Raw genomic sequence first — 20,752 nt, 5'->3', positions numbered from 1 at the left:
TCGACGTTCTACCTTCCTGGAATGAATGGCTGAGTTACTGCATTCGGTGCTACCAGTTAAACATAATACAATGAATGTCTTGGTTACTATGGAAGAAACCCAATCTGTTCAGTGTTTGTGAACCGAAGAAACGATTGATTTTTATAATGTATAGCTAAGGGGATTTAAGCCTTGCATTGTATTAGAGGAGACCAAACCCCGGATATTTTGATTACGACGAACAAACGCCGAGATGTGATATTATGGCAGGGAGACAAGTCTCAACGTCCGCTACTCGCCTCCCATTCGCATGTCCTTAAGGAGGATCTCAACCTGTCAGAAACTCCCCTCTAGCTTATTTGTATGAACTCCTCGCCGGGATCGAATTTGGGAAAGCTTTGGAGAGCTTGAGGTTAGGGCCCAGTTCCAGGAACGATAATTCAGTGGGTGGCCTGGCAGATAAGATGGCTGTAGTTCAGTAGACTGAGTAGAATCACTTACTATGACGAGAAGGATAGAGTTGATAATCCAACCTCCTAAAGCCTCCACTATCATTCCGACATCTTTCGTCGAATCTCACTCGGCGGCCTCTAAAACTCTTTTCCTTGAAATTAATATACGACGATTTGCTGACTGGGTTAAGCCAGTTCTTGCAAAGTTTATCTTTTGAACTCAATTGTGCACCCATTGCATAGGCACTGATGAACCTTGTTTCGAGGCCGATATCGACTGCCGAGGATATTGTGCACATTGCGGTCTCATTTGTGGTTCATAGCATTATCAGGCCAGAAGGTTGAGTTTGCTGGATCTGGGGTGAGCAAATCGAACACGCTGCAGCTATGCGGTTGTGGAATCCCATTGACTTGACGGCTGCTTACCGTCCAGTTCTGTTCATTGATGAGACCGACATCCTTGTCCAGAATTCTGTTGGTCTGTATGAAGGGTACGTCTCGCTTTGAAAGCTAGCACAGTTTGCTTGATTGATATCCTAATTGCGTCTCAGCCGAGTGAGGTTGTCAGGTTATCAGAATGGCCGATTGTATCTTACTTCGCACCGGATATGTTATGTCGACGTTGCATCTCCACTCACCAACTCCGTTGCAATTAATCTCCCAGACGTGAAGACTATTCAATACACAGCACGTTTCTTAAAGTCATCGCCGAAAATTACCATTCACTTTGCAGACACGCTGTCTGCCGCGTCGTCGCCGATATCTCCGTCGTCGTCGGTAAATGGTACTCCACAGTCACCATCTCCCAACGAGTCTACAGTATCCTTACCGAATTTGACGAATTTTGGAGCGTTAAGTCTCAAGCAATCAACATCCGGACTGATATCTTTAATCTCATGGATATGTCCAATATGCTCACATTCCAATAATCTGCCCTCTAATTACCGGCCTAACGTATCACTTATTCCACCATGCACCGTCTGTGGAGTCAAACCACCCGAATCTGTTATCCAAGATGCATTAGCGGAAAGCGGAGCCAATGAAATGACAGAGTCACTCGCAAGTGATGACAGTTCGTCGATTTCATCTGGCGTGGAGCAAGAAGGCCTCGCTTGTCCTAAATGCACTTTCTTGAACAATTCATCAATGAGATATTGTGAGATTTGCGGTGCGCGGCTCCCAACTACTGCATTCAATCCATCCGATTATGTTCTTGACAAAAACCTTCCAAGAAGAGAGTCGTATCTTCCTTTCAAAATGGGAGGCAGCGCAGAATCGTCAAGGAACGGACTTCAAGAGGAGCTCCCTACGTTGGTTAAAATAAGTTTTCGGAATGGCGGTGACAAAGCATTTTATGACAAAACTAAAGAAGTCTTAACGGAGCGCACCTGGCTGAAAAACTTGGCCAGGGCAAAGCAAGCGGAGCAGACAATTACTATTACGAAAAATCCTGTTACCGAACCCATACAACAGAGACCTATTACTCCCAGCTTTGGGATTCATGGTCTACAGCGAATGGTGGAACGCGAGCGTATGCATAATCAGGACTTAATGAGCTCACTGGATGACTTGCATAGTCTTATGACGAAAGCCAAAGATATGGTACGTCTGCGTTTTGTACGAAACCTTGGAATTTTGTACTAATATCGCGCTGCAGGTGTCCCTTGCCGAAGGCTTTGCTATAAGGTTGGCATCTTCTCCAGGTGTCCCGGATGAAGCGAGACGGGCACTAAGAGAGTCTTCACAAGCTCTGAGCTTGTCATCCCCGATAGTTACCAAAGAGATGGCTGGAGGTGGAAGCGATCAGATATATTACGGTGAGCTCGCTCGTCAACTGGCTGAATTTTTGGACAGTGGTGTGCTTAAAAGTGAGGGTGGCATTGCCACATTGTTTGATGTGTTTGCATTGTACAATAGAGCCCGCGGTATTTCGCTGATATCACCCAAGGATCTGTATAGTGCGTGCTCCGTGTTTGAGGAACTTGGTCTGCCATTTAAAATGCGGCGGTTTAAGAGTGGTCTCACAGTTGTCCAAGAGGCGTTGAAGAATGATGATATTACCATTCGCTCTTTGGTTGACTGGGTCAAGGCAGCAGAGAAAAAGCCGTCTGGAGAGGAGAATGGTGTCACGGCTCAGGACGTTAGGCAGCATTTCGGATGGAGTGTTGGAGTTTGTGTCGAGGAGTTAGAGGTATGCAGATACTAAATTATTGTCCAAGGCGCATCCCGGTGTTTTACTGACTTTTCACAGACAGCACAAGATCAAGGTAAGCTATGCTCAGACATAGTTGTTGAGGGAACGAGGTATTTTGTAAATGCGATAGCGGACGTTTCATGGGACTGGAAATACGAGATATTCAAGGAAGTCGAAGAGAGAGAATGTCTGGATGCACGAGAGCCAACGAAAGTCCATCCTGAAGTTAGCAACGATAATCCAGGGCAGTCAATGGAACAGGTCATATCATCACCCCACATTACTGGCGGGTCAGCGTAATTTATCTAAAGCAGTATATAAATAATGTAGCATTTGGAATACACCTACTGGCGTTGCGATTCTATCAAGGTCGGGTTATAGCATGTTAGAGTTTTTCGTTAAGGACTAAGATGACAACTACTTTAGATATATGATTCATTTGAGTTTGCGAGCATAGAAACAATTTACCGTAATAAAAATTACAAACCCTGACACCTACCCGCCCGTGTGCATCGGGCAATGGTATATAGATGTGGTTCGTCCTGCATGACCAGCGTGGGTACCGGATTATTAATTTCTCGATATTCACTTTGTAACTATTCCATCATATCCATGTCACCATCTTGCTGAGGTACTTGTAACCCACCTTCCTTCGCGATTCGAATAAATTTTAAAAGGCCGATTCCGCTGTAAGCCAGATTCCATTCCCTAAAAAGTTTCACATTTTCCTTATCCAGCAAGTCTGGTATATCTGCGTCCAAATCAGTATCAGTATTAATATTTCCACGCAGAGGCACCTACAGAAGCCAGTATTGAACTCCTCCAGCTCGAAATCCTTCCTCGATTGTAGCGCATCTTGCCTTGCAGATGTAGGCCGACCAGGTCGTCTAGTCAACTTTAATTGCTCCAATTCCGCATCATCTCTACTTATAAATCTGACAAGCAGTTGTTAACACTCTGACCATAGGCAGCAGCAACGAATTATCTTACTCACTCTTGTATGATGGTCTTGATTTCATCCTCAGCAAACACATCTTTTTGTTCGTTCTCAGGCCGATCAACGGCAGCTCTAATAAATTTCATCCTTAAAACTGTTCAAGTAAGTATCAATACTGTGCAACTATAAAGCCATGCTTACCTTGTCCATCTCTAGCCATCCCACGGTCTTGTTTCCGTTTATTGATCTTTGCCTCTCGCAGCGTGGCCCGGTTCAACTGCTTGAACTTCCTCGCTTTGGGATGCACCGCAGACTTCTTTTTTAGCTTCTGTTCTATCTTCTTCAGTGATTTCGCGATCGGCATATCGAAATTTGCGCTATGGCTCCTAGAACATCGGTTGGGTACACTCCAGTACTGTGCACAGAATGTCAACAAATAATTCAAACCAAACTTTCCTGCGGAGGAACATAAGCAAATTTCGTTGCCTTCAAACTTTATTGGAGTCCCTTAGTACAGTACTTGATGCTTTTCCGAGCCGCAGCGGCAAGGGCCCGCATTGAACGTTGCCCTGTCAACATCTACAAACATTGCGCAAGGCCTCGATGCGCAACTGCTTTATGCTTTGCGTTCTGCCATCTTTCTTCGTAAGAAATTGATGCGAATTATTCGCCAATAATCCTGGAGACTTGTGAGACTGACAAGGATCAGGAGCGCGACGGTGGGGACTCAGGATCTTTGCGCGATGGGAATTTCAGGTACGGTTATTTTGTCATGAGCTGTTCAAGCAAACCATTGACGCGTACCTTTAGGTCTCTTGCCGTTACTGAAATCTATACAGCAACCGGCTCATGTCAAGGAATTTGCTGGCCAAGTTATCGCCGTTGACGCTTATGTGTGGTTGCACCGAGGGGCTATTGCTTGTGCCAGTGATTTAGCATTTGGCAATCATACAAGAAAGTTCGCGTCCAATACTCCGTCTGAGATTTCCATGCATGGTCGAACTAACAATGGATATAGATATGTTGACTATGCAATGCATCGTGTGAGGATGCTAAAGCATTATGGTGTGAAGCCGTACCTAGTATTTGATGGTGCCAACCTTCCCAGCAAACAACATACCGAGAAGAATCGACAAATGTGGGTGGTCGACAATGAATATGACTGAGCATTACAGAATATTCCCAGAGAATCTAACTTTATTTAGAAGCAGGGAAGCAGCTCGGGAAGCGGCAATGAAACTACACAAGGCGGGAATGAGAAGAGAAGCTGACGAACATTTTCAAAAATGCATCGATATCACACCAACGATGGCTTCGCATCTTATAAAAGCCTTAGAGAAAGAGGGTGTCCCGTATATTGTTGCCCCTTATGAAGCCGATGCGCAAATGGTTTATCTTGAAAAAAGGAGATTAGTGTCGGCTGTCATTTCAGAGGACTCAGACCTCCTTGTATTTGGATGTAAATGCTTACTGACGAAACTCAATGACTACGGAGAGTGCGTTGTTATCCGGCGGGAACGATTTAGCTCATCTACTGAAATTGATTTGTCATCATTTTCTGATGCTCTGTTTCGACATATGGCGATTTTCGCGGGCTGTGACTATACTCCGGGTATTCCAAATGTCGGTTTGAGAAAGGCACATATGTATTTGCGCCGATACAAATCTGCAGACAGAGCGCTGAAGTTTATGCGGCTTGGGGGAAAAATCACGGTGCCACCCGGTTTCATTGCGGATTTTGAAAGAGCCGATAAAACATTTCAATATCAACGAGTGTTTTGTCCGATTGAGCAGAAAGTTGTGATGTGGAATGAACCTGCGGACCCACTACCGGAACACCTTGATTACTATATTGGGATGTACGTTATTATGTTTATCAATATCGAATGTCTTTGCTGATGGTCTCATCAGGGATATTAAGCCTGCGATTGCACTAGCAGTTGCTACTGGAAAGCTAGATCCGATTACGAAGGAGCTCATACCTGACGATGCTCGGACTGGAAATCTCGGAGAGCGCGTTAATGTATGTCAAATCGCTGATATTAACATATAATAGTGCGAACTAACATCCCTGTGTTAGGGTACTGCATTCAAACCAATTCCCCGGGAAGGACAAACTATTACCGATTTCTTTAGTATGAATACCACCATTTGGGTGCATTATCGAGTTACTAATGATCCTCATAGACAGAGATCAGGAGCGTCGTCCACTCAGCGATATTACGAATTCTGCTAATAGCGTAACCCCACATCCAATAATTGCTCCGAACGGTAATCAATCATCGGCATCTGCACTTGGAAGACGAGTATCTCCATCGTTTACAAAGCCTTCGCCGGAAGATCCTATTACAAAACGACTACGAGTTCTTTCCCCGTCTATTAGCGATAGTGACGGTGTGGACAATTCGGTAATTGTGCACAGCCGCTTCTTTTCGTCTGTAGCGCAAGCTAGCGACGTTCCCCGGTCCCTGAGTCTGAAAAATCATCGGACTCCAGAAGAGGATGATAACGTCGGTAAGGATATTCGGGTCGCCGATATTCTAGCGGAGAATCTTAAATCTGGTGCCGAGCCCCTAGACCATCGTCGCGTGTTGGACAGCGACGAGCAAGTCAATCAGCCAAAGGATGAGGACACTGGGGTGAGTATTACGGATTATTCACAAGTGGCCACCCAAGAGGATCCGGGTCAATTGGCAGCAGCCACGCAGACAACGAAGTATTTGCGGTCCCATTCATCTTCATTGATGACACCACCTAGTACTGGTCTTAGGTTAAGGAACTCCAATCTGTTGCCGTCTTCATTTCTTTCACCGAGACGGCAACAAATACTTACCCCTCCAGATTCGACCACAAAGGCTGCAAAATTATCGTCATCAACATGTGGCTCATTTTCTACAACAGCTGCAGGTTCGTCTTTGAGCTCATGTGCACCACTTAGCTCCGCTTGGTCGCCTCTCCTAGACAAAAGCCGATTTTTGCATTTTCGTGCACCTAAGACATCCGAAGACGCTTCGAAACATCCCAGCACTCCAATACAGTGTAGTATACATTCATTTGCATCAGCATCCTACTCGGGGACACCCACACACGCACGACGGCCTGTCATCAATTCTAGCGGGATAGGTGTGATCTACCACGGTAAGCCAAGGTCCAGGCCAGCGTTGAGATCTATGCCGACAACGCTTGACAACTCGCAATTGAAAGGATGGACATCCACTTTCTCGTCAGCCCAAATACCTGATTCAGTCCAGACTAGGGTAGGACAGATGACTGTCAATGTCGCGGGGTTTGCGATAGCTAAAAACAATTACGAAACCTCTGCGGAACAACTGGCTGCGCGTGATATGACTGTATCCACACATCGCGATACGGACAGGCACAATCAGACTGTAACTTCATTCCAAGCATCATTATGGAGATTTCGAAATGAGAATTAGAAGTACTAGAAAGAGAACTAAAACTAACGTGTCTGGTCTTGATCACCATATAAATTCTAATGTGGATGTAAGTCTTATGTACGATATTATATTTCATTTAGAGTATGCATAGAGGGGCCATGTGAATGCATAATGTCAAAGAAAATATATCAAGGATCCACCTCGTACGAATTGGACGAATTTTATTGCCGGTCATGAAATCGGCAGCAAAGCATGTTCGGAGAAGGCATAATCGCAAATTGTATTCGTTTATGAAATATATATAACAATAAAAAACTGTAACAACAAAAAACATTACAATTAGCAATATATATAACTCAAACGAATAATAACAAGAAAATGGAACTGGTAGAAAACAAAAAGGAAACATCTCGAAGGCATACAATGCAACAAACCGTCACTTCATTCAAAACCAAATCATTAACTTTGTTGTCCGACGTTGTTACACAGCATACTTCCGTGTCCATTCCCTTGCCGTAGCTTCATACTTGGCTCGGTCTGTCTTATAGACATGAGCAATTTCCGGCACCAACGGATCATCAGGGTTAGGGTCTGTCAACATTGAACAAATGGAAAGAAGAACTTTAGATATGGTTAATGCTGGCGACCACTGATCTCTTAAAATATCCAGACAAATGCTGCCGTTGCTATTGATGTTCGGGTGGTAGATACGGGTCGTAAAGCTGACCTGTAGTAAATGTTTATTAGTGAGATGGACTTAGAATCGACCGCTAAGATACCGTTGCGAGATATCATTGAATTCAAATATAGTGTAACACCATATTCACTGAAAAAATCACTCACCTTCGGTGGCTTGAATGGATAATCTGTTGGGAAATGAATGGACAGGAAGAAGACACCGCCGGCATATGGACTATCCGCCTAATTGCAATATTAGATTTTGTTCTCCTTACGGTCAGCAACCAAGACTATTTTACTTACAGGTCCCATTATAGTAGCTTGCCAGTGGAACTACAAATGCATTTGTCAATATGGCGAACTCAGGAAAGCAGCGTACCAGAACTGGCAGGCTCTAAATTGCTAACATACCAGATCTTCTCCAATAGGTCCAGCACTGCATGACGAGGGAGGATCTCTATAAAAATTATGAATCAGTATCAATGACCGAGATTCAAGACCCCATGTGCACGCCACAGATCGCTGCAACCATAGACTCTGAACTGCCACTGAAAAGCGCCCGCATCCAAATTGTAAAATATATCGCACTCAAGGCACATGACCAGTGCCAGCCTAGCCCAACCCAACTGTAAAAATAGCCACGAAGGTCACACTGAGCGAATGACATATCGAATATACTATCAACAATAAATGTCCTTCATGGAGACAATAGCAATATCCCCATGGAACGAGAAAAGCCGAGACATTCCGCGGCAAATAGATTTCGAAGTTGTAATTCGCACGCACATGGGGAAACTAAAAGTAAAACCTACCGGCCGAGATCTGATAATTCTTTGCTGATACGCTTAAGCGCCATTCTTGTGTATTTCTATGCAGAATCGAAAACGAACCACTAGTTGTTAAACGAGTCGCCAAACAACTCAATAGATGCTGAAGAAAATAGGGATGTAGTGAGGAGGGGGACCGGGGGGCAAAACGCAACACACGAGAACTCAGAGTGCTAACCAAGGCTCAAGGTTAGGGCTGACGGCAATGTTCCGGTCCGCCACAGTCTATTCACTTCTGTGGCCACACTTCATGCACGGAAAGGGCACAACCGTCGCCTTTGCAGGATTGTTAGTACGTGATTGTGTTCCATGGCGTTCCGTCCCGACGCCAGTATCGATGACAACGTCAGTCACGCACTTTCGTTACACTTCTTGCAGTACACCAAAGTAGTCTTATATTCATACTGGGTCAAGTACTCTTGACCCTTGATTGCATATTTATAAATGACAATTGAACATCGTTCTGGTGTTATTCACGTTCGGTTATGAAGTTGCAAGTATGAGCTTCTCTGAGACTACCAGCGTGTCACAGATCGCAGGTATACATAGGCAACGAAGTAGTTAGCGAGAAATAAAAATACATGGTAAACAATATATATTATGATAGCCTACAATCTCGCCCGTGTATCATTTACAATCCGTCAAAGTCGCCATCATCATCTTCCATATCGCCCTCCTGGATTTCAGATGCCAGCCTATACCTAGCGTGAGTAACTCCGTTACCATCTCACAAACTAATCGTACTTACTCTTTCTCTCTTTCACGCGCTTCCTCGACGTTCTTCAACTCCACGCGGTGCTGATTCATCGGATAACGCATCGCCTTTACGCTTTCGTTGTGTAAACTTATACAGAACTTGATACGTTCATGGAACGCCATGTTTGGCTCCTGAGTCGAGTATATATCGAGAATTTCCTTGCTCTGCATAAATCCCTTCTCATGATCGATAGTTGCCTCAATAACGCCGTCTCTAATGGCCTTCGCCACTATATACTCCGCGCTCTCTTCCGAGTCGAGGTGTAATCTAATGCAAATGTCGCGAAGAGAAATCTTAGAGTACGATAAGCTCATCATACGGATACCAGTCTTAATGACATTCTGGCGCAGACGGAGAATAAGCATGTAAGTGCCATCCTTCTTGAACACCGCACCGTACTTCTCGATAGTCTCTGAAAATTGAGGAACCTCGCCAATTCGAACAGCCTTGACGAGATCCATGTAAGGTGACAGAGCTGTCTCATACATTGGTTCGCGGAACCATGATCGCTCGGGAATGTCGCCCATCAAAAGTTCAATGATAACCTTGAGTTTATGGGCAGCTTGTAAAAACCCCGCGGCATATGAGGTCTGCGGAGCTTTGCGGATCGCACCTATCAAGCTCTCGTTGGCGGCACTATAATCCAGCTGAATCGCCTTGATTCGCCCAACGTAATATAAGTATCTCGCGACAACGGAAGTAGCGGCTGACTCGGGAAAGTCAGCCTTGAGAACTAGCTGATGGGCTTGCGAGATAGCCTGAGTATGGAGGTAGTTGCGTAACAAGAGCGTCGTAAGCATGGCACGCGTCTCGGTGTCATGCCGTAAGGTGGAGGTCCGCAGGACGGCGAGCAATAAGCTGCACAAGAGTCAGTGACGTCTCGAGTGGAAACAAGAAACACTATAATCCAATGCCACATACGGTCTAAGTTCTACAACTTGCTTATTCAATTCTTTTCCGTATGCATAATAGAACCACATCTTGGCAGCCAGTGCATCCAACGTCCGTCGATTGTATCCTCGAAGAATGGTAATAGCCTCATCATTAAATGAATTCAACTTGACAAGGTCGCCCTGGTCCAACAAATATACTTGCAACAGGACAAGAATGTATATGTCAATCTCGGGAAGAACTACAGGAGTCGAGTTACCAGATAATGATTCGTCGATTTCCATGGTAGATTCCTCTTTACCGAGATACTTCAAGATTAATGCCGCAGACTTGTGAGACGGTGACGGGTACGCGGCATCGACAGTACTAACAAGAATATCAGGTGTGAGGCGTCTTCGAAGATTACCAAGGCCCCTTAGCACTCGCATTGAAAATCTCGGCTCAAAATTGACTGCCGCTTTATCCAAGAATCCAAAGTTCTGCTTGATATCTGCCCCGACGACGTCAGCATGGTCTGACCTTGCGAATGTGAAGCAAGTTCTTAATTAGCCATTAATCAGCATTGATACATACCATTCAGAACGAGAGCAGCGATCTCCTCTGGGGACTTCGGCTTCTGAACAGTCTCCGCATCTGTCATCTTCTCATTACTGTCTACCTTCGGTTCCTGAGTCTCTGGTGCCGGCATCACGAATCAAATCCTTTCTGACCTAAATAATATACCAGTATCCTGTACAAAAGTAGAGCAAATTTCGACGGAATCGTAAATACTGCCTGAAGTTGATGATCAGCAGTTGGCAGGTCAATAATGATGAGTGATCTCGAGACGGAGGGGGCAGCTGAAGTCAGCCCCCAATTCGTTAAGCATATCTCAGCACGTATTACGTACTCTTCAGTACGCGGGCAAGTATCCCGTTGTCGCGTTGATGTAAACAAACCCTAATGTTGACCTCAATCAACGTTCGCGACTTCACTTGGTTGTCCCATGACTTCGCTTGAACCGAATGGCGACTCTTGATAGTATCATATACTCACTGGCCGAGTCGGCTGGGTCTCTGTCAGCATTAGACTTTTCCCGAGATGAGAATTTCACAAATGCGGTGTTGCAGCGAGTACATGTTACCTCGCTCATTCGCGATGCCGATAACGAAGAACAGCAGCTTCTCATGATTGATACAAAAGACAAACGTGTTACGCTACGGAACAGTGCGAATTTGGCTGGGTCGCGCATTGTCGGAAAAGAGATAGGTGTTGCGACGCCATTAAAGACTAGGATAGATGAGCATACGGAGAAGGATCTCGCCGAGATATGTGAAGAGTTAGAGCGCTTGGTTAAGATATAGTACGTATTGCTCACTGTTGGTAGGATATCTAAGCTTACGATGGTTTTAGCCCGTCCGCAGTTGAAATTGTCGACCGGATAAACTATTTCAGGGAGCGTGGACGTTCCCTACAGGAGAGTATCGACACTTATGAACAGCTAGTCGAGGAAGTGCGTTTATGCGTTGAATAAACTGGTCATATGTCTAACGTTTAGTAGCAAAAAAATCTTCTAAATACGTTACACTTGACAACGAATGATCCATACGGTATAGCGGGGACAGGCCGATCTAACGCGGTCATCACTAGCAGCATGCTACAATCTGAGCAGCATGAAGTCGAGGAACTAGAAGCTCGTATAGCACAAAAACAAAATGAGGTATGCCTATGATCCAACTCATGGCCGGAAAGATACTAACTGTTACTCCAGTTAAACCTCTTAGGCCTTGAGTTAAGGAACGGACTATAAGACAAATGTCACGAAGCATAGGTTAAGATAACTTGCCCTACGCTTTTGTCGATGCGAGATAATGTACAGCAGGGCAGTGTATTTCGGGCCAAACTACTCTTCCATCCTTTCTGTTTTGCTCGTTTTTGCCGCGGACGGCAAGAACTCGACGCGTCTGATAACCTCCTTAACTTCCTTCGTCCTCTTCTCTTTTTTCCTTGCATCGTCTATCCGCTGAATATAACCCATATATAAAGTAACCTCGGCAAGTAGTACAACTAGGCCAGCAAGCATACTGAGCAGTAATCGTTTTCCAGTAGTAAGACTAGAGCCACCCCATGTCCACATTGCGAATGCCACGGACACAACAGAAAACATGATATTAATAATAACTGAGATCTGCTGCTTGATTTCTTTCTTCTCGAACGGTTCCAAAAATGAAGAGGAAAGTTCTGGAACTGCAGACGCAATCATTTCTTGGTATTCTTGCTCCTGAAGACGAGCTCTTAGTCTGTTCATTCGGGCATCGTACTCGGGATCCTTTTACGTCAGCTATTTAGTCAACCCCTTATTAACTTCTTCACATACAGTCTTCTTCTCTGGCTTCGGAGGAATGTATATTTGCGTGCCGCTCAACAGTTTGGTGAAAGTATACTCATCAGAGTTGAGCGCCAACGCCAGCTTTCCCAGCAAGTTGTGAGTCACGAATGAAGATTCCACTAACGGCTTGACATTGCTATCTTCTGTCGATATTTTCTCGTTAAAGACAGCAATTGCCTCTGATATTAACTCAGTTTTTGTCAGTTTAACCATCATTAAGCTGATAAGTTAGATTGTGGTGTGCATCCATGATGTAGTATTGTAGAAATGTCCCAAACGCAAACCCTCGTTGTAGCCAGTCGTCATGAGGGTTGCTTAATTGTTTTATTGTCCTGCTGCTTTTCCTGTTAAACGCATTGTTTACGGCAAGGCATATGCCATAGCTTGGAATGATTAAGGAAACAACCTATGACTTAAGTATTCATATTAGGACAACTTGCAATTATCACACCGCAGACCGGTCCTCTTCGCCTGCTATTACAGGAAGAGTAGCGGCATATACCACAAGCAACGTTTGACACAAATTCAGGCTCCATGCACACCGTTCAGAAGAGAGACTTGTTTTTACGAGACCGGGTATTCACCCGGCCACTTACATAGATACACAAGCAGGTGGATTCTACCATAGTGACTGAGCAAATCAGTAATCGACGGTGACTCTGCAAGACCTTCTAATCTAGGGATTTCGGACTTGTATTATAACGGCGACAAGTCTCAAAGGGTTTAAATAAGTTACCAGTATCTAAAAATATGGCGCAAATTTATGAATGACCATTAACTACACAGCCGACCAGGAATTTTTAGACATCTGGTAACATTTCTTGCAATATATTAATCAAGTAGCAATGTATTTACCCGCTTAATAAACGTGCGCACGCGACTGATGAATCGTGCTGTTTAATGCAGTGCTATTATGCAATATAATACAATGTAATTACATGGCCTTTGATATGGCAGCAATTATCGATCCCACTGCAAATGCGCAACCTTACTTCTTAATTATGCATAAATACGGAAGTGCACTTACTAGATCTCATCCGCCAGTAGCTTCGCGATACCATCTAACAGTCCTGTCGATGCCTACACTGACAAAACCTTGAGGTCGTGCTGTGCCTGCTGTCTTTGTCCATTTGACTGCCCATACTGCAGAGTCTGATTCGGTCTGAGTAGAAACGCATTCGGTCTGTTCTATAGACCAGATTTTGAGCGACTTGTCAAATGACCTGCGGAAACGTCAGTGTGTAATCTCAAATGGAAGTGGACTGGTCATACCCGCTAAGAAGATACTCGCCGGTAAAATTCCAGTCGAGAGACATAATCCACCGTGAATGTCCGGAGAAGTTAAAAACTTGCTCGCCTGAAGTAACGTCATAGACTGTAATGACATTGGAATCACCACCAGCAGCCAGGAGCTTGGAGAGGGGAGAAAATGCCACGGCGCGCACGGCTTTTATATGGCCTACATATGAACAAAGTTAATAACCACCCAGAGCAACAGGAACGAGCATGACAACCAAACGCAAATGGTGCACCTACCCGGAAGGGAATGTAACAAACGCGCTGTTTCTGTGCTGAAGATGTAGAGTCCTCCATTCTCATGACCTGAGGCGATAAACCGACCGTCATTTGACTACAAACAAGATATTAGCGATAGACGATCAGTCGTATGTGCGACTAGGTACTTACGTAGTCTATTGCTAGGCCCGAACTCCCTTTGGTTTCAAGCTCACCACACTTCTCGATGTTCTCGCTTGCTGTGTTCCACACAGTGATACCACCCGTGAGCGAGGTTGCGGCAAGAAATTCGCCGTCTGCTGAAAATCGGGCAGCCCAGTAAGCTGTTTTAGCTGGAGATGCGGCTGTTAGTTTTGAAGTACTTAAACATTCAATACCATCTTAGTCGTCAGTGACTAAAAGAAATCATACGGTCGCTAATGACCGCTCGACATGAGCAGTCCTGCAGGGACCAGACTGATATCTCGCCATCAAATCCGACTGCAGCGATGAGTCCTAGCTCCTTATTTACGCAGACGTGGTGAATGCCAAGCCTATGTGTAGTCTTAATTGTGAGAACTAGTTCATGGTCGTTTGAGGCGGCATTCCAGAGCTTCAGAATGCTGTTGCCCGACGAAGTTATGGCATATTCAGATGTAGTCTCGACGCAGAATATGTCAGCAGGATGCGCTTGCTCACCCGTTAGTTCACATCGATAGAAAGTAAATGTATAGACAAACCTTCTGGCGTGAGGCTGGTAGAAAAGTACTGCTTGCTCTAGTGCGAAGTGATTAGTGGTAATACAGGACTTAGATCAGGTGGAAGGTACCGACCATGGCGCTCGCCTACACGTCGGATACAGAAAGAAATATTACTGCAAATGATACAATAAGTCAGCAGCCTGTATTCAATATCGTTTGGTGGGCTAGTTGATATGTACTGACGAAACTGCCACTCTGCAAGCTCCTACTATTCACTTCAAGCGATGAGCAGTGAGAAGTGATCAGGGTCAAGGGCGTGCGGCTCTGTTAGCAAGGTACACATATAAACTGCACTCCACGAGAACATTGGGGTCCGCTTTAGGAAATTGCATATATAATTGAACTTTCTTGCCCTTCTTCCCACAGGTGATTCCCTAGAATTAGTCTCGGCGGCCGCATTTGGGTCCGCAAATTGCCGGTACATTCTAGGGAGCACCTATCCAGAGACATAGAGAAAGGCAAGTTGCAAACACAGGTAATTCAATGAAATGATGAAAGATATTGTAAGCACAAAGTCTCGGGTCTCTGAAGCTGTTGTACTAGGATGCGGAACGTATCTCTAAGCAAGGAAGTGGAACAAAAACCGACATGGCCCAACATGGTGCAACGGCTAAAATGGCACTACAACAGTCTTCCACGATTTCATTCTCCGCACTACAGACCAGCACTCCGCCTTCTGCTGCTATTAGCGGCGTTGCCCCATCCAAAAAGGTGGTTCATATAAGGCGCTTTGTTCATTGCGCGTCCAATTGCAAGTGACTTCGCGATCTTCCATTCATGGTCGCTTATGCACGCCCTCATCGTCTGGTTATCCAGCCACCTGCGATGGTGACATCTAGTTCGTTCCGGGTTGCGGCAGTCTGTGAATATGAAATTTGGATGCGCGTCCGTAACGGTGGCAACATATAGCAGTGTCTCCATGGACTCTTGTTCGTCCTGTCTCGAACGCTTCTGATTACTACCAATTTGCTATGACTTACTGCCTGTCATATAAGACACCCCTACCCGCGTCTGTGCTCACGCATCCCTCGTGTAAGATATTATTCCTGGCTGTCACTCGTTCTAGCCCACATGCACTCTGTTTTCCTCTCAACTTGCGCTGTCTTGGTTGTTTGTGTGAGCTACGTTAGTGCGTATAGTTGCGACTGCTCAGGCTCTTGCCTTGCGTCTACGACCACTGGCAACTACTTGGGCGTCCGAGATTCAGACGGCGACCACTTTCTTAGCATCCGCTATGCTAAGCCGCCTGTGGAAAGTCTGCGATTCGCAGACCCTGTCACATTTGTACCCATTGAGAATGTGACGTGAGTTCCCCTCATTCTGAATGTGTGTTCACCTCTACTTATCCAGCAATAGATATGACGCCTCGTCATTACCTCCATTTTGCATTCAATATACAACTTATCAATCAGAAGACTGTCTCTTTCTCAACGTTTTTCGCCCCGAATATTCTGAAAATGAGAGGCCCTTGCCGGTGATGGTTTGGTATGATGCGATAGTTTTGATTCGATGACTTACTCCCATTACTAACTTGACAGGATACATGGTGGATCTTTATTAGTTGGCGGAACTCCTGATCCAACGATCTACGGCGCAAAGTTGGCTAAGGCGAAAAATATGATTGTTGTTACCGTACAATACCGGCTAGGGCTGCTGGGACTCTTCGACGACGGGTCTAACACAAATTTTGCAGTCAAGGATGTGATCCTAGCGCTGAAATGGGTGAAGAAGAATATTGGAAGTAAGCGCTGATTGGTACTAAACTACATCTGAGAACTCTTCTTACGACTTTACAGAGTTCAACGGCAATCCATCTGTGATTACAATTGCCGGGCAGAGTTCTGGAGGTACCATGATCCGGGCATTGATGTCCACCATCCAGGCTGCTGGAATTTTCACCCGAGCTATCCTGATGTCTGATCCTATGGACTACGGTGTAAGTAGAGCTTCTGCTGCACTCAAGGTGATGGTGAATTCTGTCTAATCGTTTGCAGTTTAACAAGCGTTCAACTTCCGTCAACCTCATCACCGGCATGATCTACAATGTTACTGGATGCTCCGATATCGGCTGCATGCGAGGCCTTTCTCTTGCAGACATCCTGACTGCTCAATCTGCAGTTGTGTCAAATGGACCTGGCACCTATCCCGAAATCAATTCCGCGCAGCCGTTCAGTCCGGTCATTGACAAAACTTTAATTAAGAAAGATTTCTCTACTTACGTCGAGAGTGGAAGCCTGCCTATCCAGGTACCCATGATTGTTGGCACTGTTGCTGATGAAGGAAATTCACAAGTAGAGGCTGTTGTTTCGTCGCCCGTTTCTGTCAGTACTTATCCCATTATTCTTACGGAATTCCTGGGAGCGAAGCGTGCCTCTCTTCTCCTTGCAACCCATCAGTTTCTACCCGATCCGCTGAAAGACGATTCCACCAGATTGGAGCTTGCTTTTGTTGGAAAGCTATTCTATTGGACCTGCGCCGTGCAGAGAATGGCATTGGCATACTTTAGCAACATGAGCAAAAAGGTTTATATCTATGAAACAGAGGTCGGAATTACCTATCCGGCCGATGCAGATCTGTCATTATGCCAAGCCAAGTATGCATGCCATGAATCTGATATCGAGCCTCTATTTGGGACTTACGACGCATCCGCTGTCACCAGTGCGCAGATTGCAGTCAGCCAAGAGATCCAGGAAAGATGGTACCAGTTTATCAAGACTGGAAATCCGAATAGTGGTAGCTACGCGTACTGGGAGCCATTGAGGTCGACGCTTAAATTGAATCTCTTGAAAATTGGTAAATCAAAGGTTGTGAGTAGGCATTACGCGAATAAATGCAGTCTTATTTTTGGCAGGGTGGTGAAATTTGACTATCAGTTGTATTCACAGTAGTTTTGTGCCCTGCACATATGTGTATGAATAAATGTGCGTGGTAAACTATAGAAAACTTTGTAGGACTAACACGCCCATCTATGTTAGGATCACTTTATTAAATGGACAAAATTGTTCTTTATATGTACAAATGCAACTGGGCACTCTGAGTTCAAACCAATTCTTCTAGGTTTATATCCTATTGGCTACCTAGTTTTCAAATTTACTCTTATCTCGCAATTTCTCCCATTCGAACATTGCCGGTTTCCGCTTGCTGGTGTCCTCCTTATTCAATTGCTTTAAGAAATCACCAGGGTTCGGAATGTCTGATATTTTCTTTTTCTCATTTAATATCTCTAAGAAACCGGAGTCAATACTCTCCGGGACAGGCCGCTTCTCTCGGCTAAGTAAGCCTTTCTCTGCCTTCCAAATCTGCTTAATTTCTTCGTGGCATGTGGTGCAAACAGTATGCGCACGTTTCACTCTTCCACATGATGGACATTCGTTAAGAGAGCGCACTGGCTTGACGTGCTTGTCTGTTGGCGCATAACGTCTTTGTCGCCGCTTGCTTAGCGATGTTTTCTTCTTCGGAACGGCAAACACAATACCGAATGGGTTGTTACCTAGACCGAGGCCGAGATCGGATGGAAGAGGTAGGCGAACAGTTATACCAGGGATAACAACTGCTGAAGGTGACAATGGTAGCGACTTGAGATCATTCAGTTGTAGTCGTGGGATCAGATTCCATAGCCTGCTAACCCAAGGTGGCGTGATTACGTGACGTGTGGCCATGGTCGGACGGATGTGAGCTGTTTCAATATTCAAATCAGAAAATACTTGGACTAATTTCGCGGTCGCGAAAATTTGGATATAGACTATCATACTAAACCCTGATGGTCATATGGTTCGAGCGATTGCAGGCCTAAGTGGATTGTGTTCACCTGCTATGCCATAAACGCGACACAATCCAAAGTTACCGTTCGATCAGGCTGAGTGGGGTTGTCGTCGACCCCTGGACAGCACCAAGAACGCGTTCTGAGGCTGCGCGCATCTGCAAGCTGGCAGGTTGTTCTTCTAGATCCCACGACCCAGCACCTTTCGGAATACTTCGTCCCTCCGTCTTTGATCATATTGTACTCGCTTACCTATAAATTGTCGAATCATGGCAAGTACGACTCTGGAGACCGTGCAGCCTCGGAACTATGTCGGTTTCGACTCTATCACCGGGCAGATTGAGAAGAAGTTGTTGAAAAGGGGGTTTCAATTTAATATTATGTGTGTCGGTATGGATCTGTCTCTTTTATCATATTTAAGTATCTTAGTCTTGCGGAATATGATACAAGTCCCACTTTGTGACAATCTCGAGATGGACCCCTGCTATATTTTCTAACTCATGATGTTTACTTCTAGGCCAAACTGGTGTTGGCAAATCGACTTTGATCAACACCATATTTGCTTCACACTTGTTGGACAGCAAGGGAAGACTGAGTCCAGCCGAACCCAATCGGACAACGACCGAGATTCAGACTGTTCTGCATAGTATGTTTCGGGGTAGCCCGATAGATCAGGGCCAAATTTGAGATAGTCCTGGGCCGCTGGTGGCTAACGAATAGGGTAGCTATTGAAGAGAATGGCGTCAGATTGCATCTAAATATTGTCGACACTCCCGGATACGGCGATAAAGTCAATAACGACCGATGCTGGGATCCCATTGTGAAGTACATAAAGGACCAGCACTCGGCATACCTGCGAAAGGAACTGACAGCTCAGCGCGAGCGTTATATTCTTGATACGCGTATTCATTGTTGCTTGTTTTTTATCCAGCCAACTGGTCATTCGTATGTACTACTCTATTATTAACGAAATAGCACGTGCAATGTTCCAGACTGACGATTACCTGGAATAGTTTGAAACCCATCGATATCATAGTACTCAAGAAGTTGATGGACATTTGCAATGTAGTTCCTGTCATTGCTAAGTCGGATGCTTTGACTTTAGATGAACAGGCTGCTTTTAAGGAGAGGATCAGAGAAGAATTCGCATTTCACCATATTAAAATGTATCCGTACGACAACGACCTGCTCGACGAAGACGAGCGTGCTATGAACTCGCACATCAGAGTACGGATCCTAAATATAGTTCTGTAACAGACACAAGTCTAACTTTATCTATAGAACATGATTCCATTCGCTGTCGTTGGATCCGAAAAGGATATTGTGGTGGACGGTAAGATTGTCCGTGGCCGTAAGAGCCGGTGGGGACTTATCAACGGTATGATTCCTTCGTAGGTTCTTACCTAATTAAAGTGCATAATGGCTGACATCTATGTAGTCGAAAATGAGAGCCATTGCGAGTTCATCTCTCTGCGGAATTTCCTTACTCGAACTCATTTGCAGGATCTTATTGAGTCTACCTCGCAGATACACTATGAAAATTTCAGATCGAAGCAGCTCCTCGCATTAAAAGAGAATAACAGTGCCTCTTCAGAGCGCAGTCGGCCTATCAGCCCGGCATCTGGGCCACCCACTAGTGGTCCTGCTATCAATGAGTATCACCCTGGTCAGCAGACGCTAAGTCCTCGTGGTATGGTCCCCGCTGCATACTAATCACATCGGCGCGCCATTAACGATGGGTATATGATGACTGCTAGTGTTTAGTGAGAACTCGCGTGTGTATATTGTTACTTTCTTCATGGACATCATTTGCTGTGATGCGGTGTCTATAGTGCCAATTATGTGTATTGGTTGTGATTATATATTTACTATTGACTGATAATGCTCTCGTACACATGTGCTGTTTATGTTTAGTCGGTAGTGTCAAGATAGATATAATAAATGATATGAATGTGTCGCAAGTGACAGCTATCTGCCAATGACAAATCGGCTTGTAGATTTAGTCAACGATAGGGCAATTCATGTAAAACTTAATGCCTTTTGTCCCAGTCGTTAGATAAGTGGACGGGTGTTCGCGAAAACCAATCTATCGTCTCACAGCTAGCTTAGTGGTGACGTCACCATGTGGCAGGGACCTTGGGAGTTCCGGCGGTCTGTGGATTGCGGTGGCAAAAGAAGATGGTTGACACAACGAGCGGGACTGTTAACTAAGCTACGCCCACGCAAGCTCCTGTCAAATTGACATGTTTGTGAACA

The 20,752-nt window shown here is 45.1% G+C and overlaps 11 protein-coding genes across 11 annotated transcripts; 5 read left to right on the top strand and 6 right to left on the bottom strand.

Moving 5' to 3' along the window:
- The first annotated feature begins 480 nt into the window (after positions 1-480).
- Positions 481-3,184, top strand: V1513DRAFT_441694 (EAP30/Vps36 family-domain-containing protein). The gene is made up of 4 exons (XM_066897561.1): positions 481-922; positions 983-2,033; positions 2,089-2,622; positions 2,683-3,184. Exons 1-4 carry the CDS (start codon positions 819-821, stop codon positions 2,923-2,925), a joined length of 1,932 nt encoding a protein of 643 aa, XP_066754475.1. The 5' UTR covers positions 481-818; the 3' UTR covers positions 2,926-3,184.
- Positions 2,930-4,135, bottom strand: V1513DRAFT_326249 (uncharacterized protein). Its single transcript, XM_066894694.1, has 4 exons — positions 3,764-4,135; positions 3,616-3,716; positions 3,427-3,560; positions 2,930-3,376 (listed from the first exon to the last, which is right to left on the bottom strand). The coding sequence occupies exons 2-4, from the start codon at positions 3,657-3,659 to the stop codon at positions 3,222-3,224; spliced, it is 333 nt and encodes a 110-aa protein (XP_066754474.1). The 5' UTR covers positions 3,660-3,716; positions 3,764-4,135; the 3' UTR covers positions 2,930-3,221.
- Positions 4,136-4,144: 9 nt separating this feature from the next.
- On the top strand, positions 4,145-7,290 carry V1513DRAFT_441688 (uncharacterized protein). Its single transcript, XM_066897560.1, has 8 exons — positions 4,145-4,207; positions 4,272-4,318; positions 4,373-4,520; positions 4,581-4,700; positions 4,768-5,421; positions 5,474-5,585; positions 5,643-5,697; positions 5,750-7,290. The coding sequence occupies exons 2-8, from the start codon at positions 4,306-4,308 to the stop codon at positions 6,997-6,999; spliced, it is 2,352 nt and encodes a 783-aa protein (XP_066754473.1). The 5' UTR covers positions 4,145-4,207; positions 4,272-4,305; the 3' UTR covers positions 7,000-7,290.
- Positions 7,216-8,613, bottom strand: V1513DRAFT_441684 (ubiquitin-conjugating enzyme/RWD-like protein). The gene is made up of 5 exons (XM_066897559.1): positions 8,451-8,613; positions 8,050-8,095; positions 7,942-7,971; positions 7,804-7,881; positions 7,216-7,687 (listed from the first exon to the last, which is right to left on the bottom strand). Exons 1-5 carry the CDS (start codon positions 8,492-8,494, stop codon positions 7,442-7,444), a joined length of 444 nt encoding a protein of 147 aa, XP_066754472.1. The 5' UTR covers positions 8,495-8,613; the 3' UTR covers positions 7,216-7,441.
- Positions 8,614-10,921, bottom strand: V1513DRAFT_397663 (proteasome regulatory subunit C-terminal-domain-containing protein). The gene is made up of 4 exons (XM_066895416.1): positions 10,687-10,921; positions 10,144-10,603; positions 9,214-10,080; positions 8,614-9,160 (listed from the first exon to the last, which is right to left on the bottom strand). The coding sequence occupies exons 1-4, from the start codon at positions 10,799-10,801 to the stop codon at positions 9,097-9,099; spliced, it is 1,506 nt and encodes a 501-aa protein (XP_066754471.1). The 5' UTR covers positions 10,802-10,921; the 3' UTR covers positions 8,614-9,096.
- A 141-nt stretch (positions 10,922-11,062) lies between these two features.
- V1513DRAFT_441676 (uncharacterized protein) lies at positions 11,063-12,129 on the top strand. Its single transcript, XM_066897558.1, has 4 exons — positions 11,063-11,455; positions 11,506-11,605; positions 11,654-11,812; positions 11,864-12,129. Exons 1-4 carry the CDS (start codon positions 11,118-11,120, stop codon positions 11,900-11,902), a joined length of 636 nt encoding a protein of 211 aa, XP_066754470.1. The 5' UTR covers positions 11,063-11,117; the 3' UTR covers positions 11,903-12,129.
- On the bottom strand, positions 11,674-12,750 carry V1513DRAFT_441674 (endoplasmic reticulum-based factor for assembly of V-ATPase-domain-containing protein). The gene is made up of 2 exons (XM_066897557.1): positions 12,470-12,750; positions 11,674-12,421 (listed from the first exon to the last, which is right to left on the bottom strand). Exons 1-2 carry the CDS (start codon positions 12,695-12,697, stop codon positions 11,996-11,998), a joined length of 654 nt encoding a protein of 217 aa, XP_066754469.1. The 5' UTR covers positions 12,698-12,750; the 3' UTR covers positions 11,674-11,995.
- Positions 12,751-13,514: 764 nt separating this feature from the next.
- On the bottom strand, positions 13,515-14,811 carry V1513DRAFT_457734 (WD40-repeat-containing domain protein; the record flags this gene model as incomplete). The annotated part of the gene is made up of 7 exons (XM_066899641.1): positions 13,515-13,704; positions 13,754-13,940; positions 14,018-14,111; positions 14,168-14,328; positions 14,408-14,665; positions 14,716-14,752; positions 14,809-14,811. The coding sequence occupies 7 exons, from the start codon at positions 14,809-14,811 to the stop codon at positions 13,515-13,517; spliced, it is 930 nt and encodes a 309-aa protein (XP_066754468.1).
- Positions 14,812-15,484: 673 nt separating this feature from the next.
- Positions 15,485-17,719, top strand: V1513DRAFT_326106 (Carboxylesterase). The gene is made up of 5 exons (XM_066894693.1): positions 15,485-16,040; positions 16,093-16,221; positions 16,275-16,477; positions 16,533-16,672; positions 16,731-17,719. Exons 1-5 carry the CDS (start codon positions 15,808-15,810, stop codon positions 17,622-17,624), a joined length of 1,599 nt encoding a protein of 532 aa, XP_066754467.1. The 5' UTR covers positions 15,485-15,807; the 3' UTR covers positions 17,625-17,719.
- On the bottom strand, positions 17,704-18,498 carry V1513DRAFT_441660 (mitochondrial 54S ribosomal protein bL32m). The gene has a single exon (XM_066897556.1). It carries the CDS (start codon positions 18,483-18,485, stop codon positions 17,814-17,816), a length of 672 nt encoding a protein of 223 aa, XP_066754466.1. The 5' UTR covers positions 18,486-18,498; the 3' UTR covers positions 17,704-17,813.
- Positions 18,499-18,569: 71 nt separating this feature from the next.
- Positions 18,570-20,461, top strand: V1513DRAFT_412586 (Septin-domain-containing protein). Its single transcript, XM_066895754.1, has 6 exons — positions 18,570-18,886; positions 19,014-19,142; positions 19,222-19,441; positions 19,510-19,723; positions 19,778-19,874; positions 19,935-20,461. Exons 1-6 carry the CDS (start codon positions 18,766-18,768, stop codon positions 20,207-20,209), a joined length of 1,056 nt encoding a protein of 351 aa, XP_066754465.1. The 5' UTR covers positions 18,570-18,765; the 3' UTR covers positions 20,210-20,461.
- Positions 20,462-20,752: the final 291 nt, after the last annotated feature.

The sequence above is a fragment of the Lipomyces chichibuensis genome (assembly GCF_038497645.1).
Source record: "Lipomyces chichibuensis strain CBS 12929 unplaced genomic scaffold V1513scaffold_9, whole genome shotgun sequence".
Classification (NCBI taxonomy): Eukaryota; Fungi; Ascomycota; class Lipomycetes; order Lipomycetales; family Lipomycetaceae; genus Lipomyces; species Lipomyces chichibuensis.
Note: the sequence above shows the minus strand (reverse complement) of the source record. Positions and strands in the feature narration are given on the sequence as shown.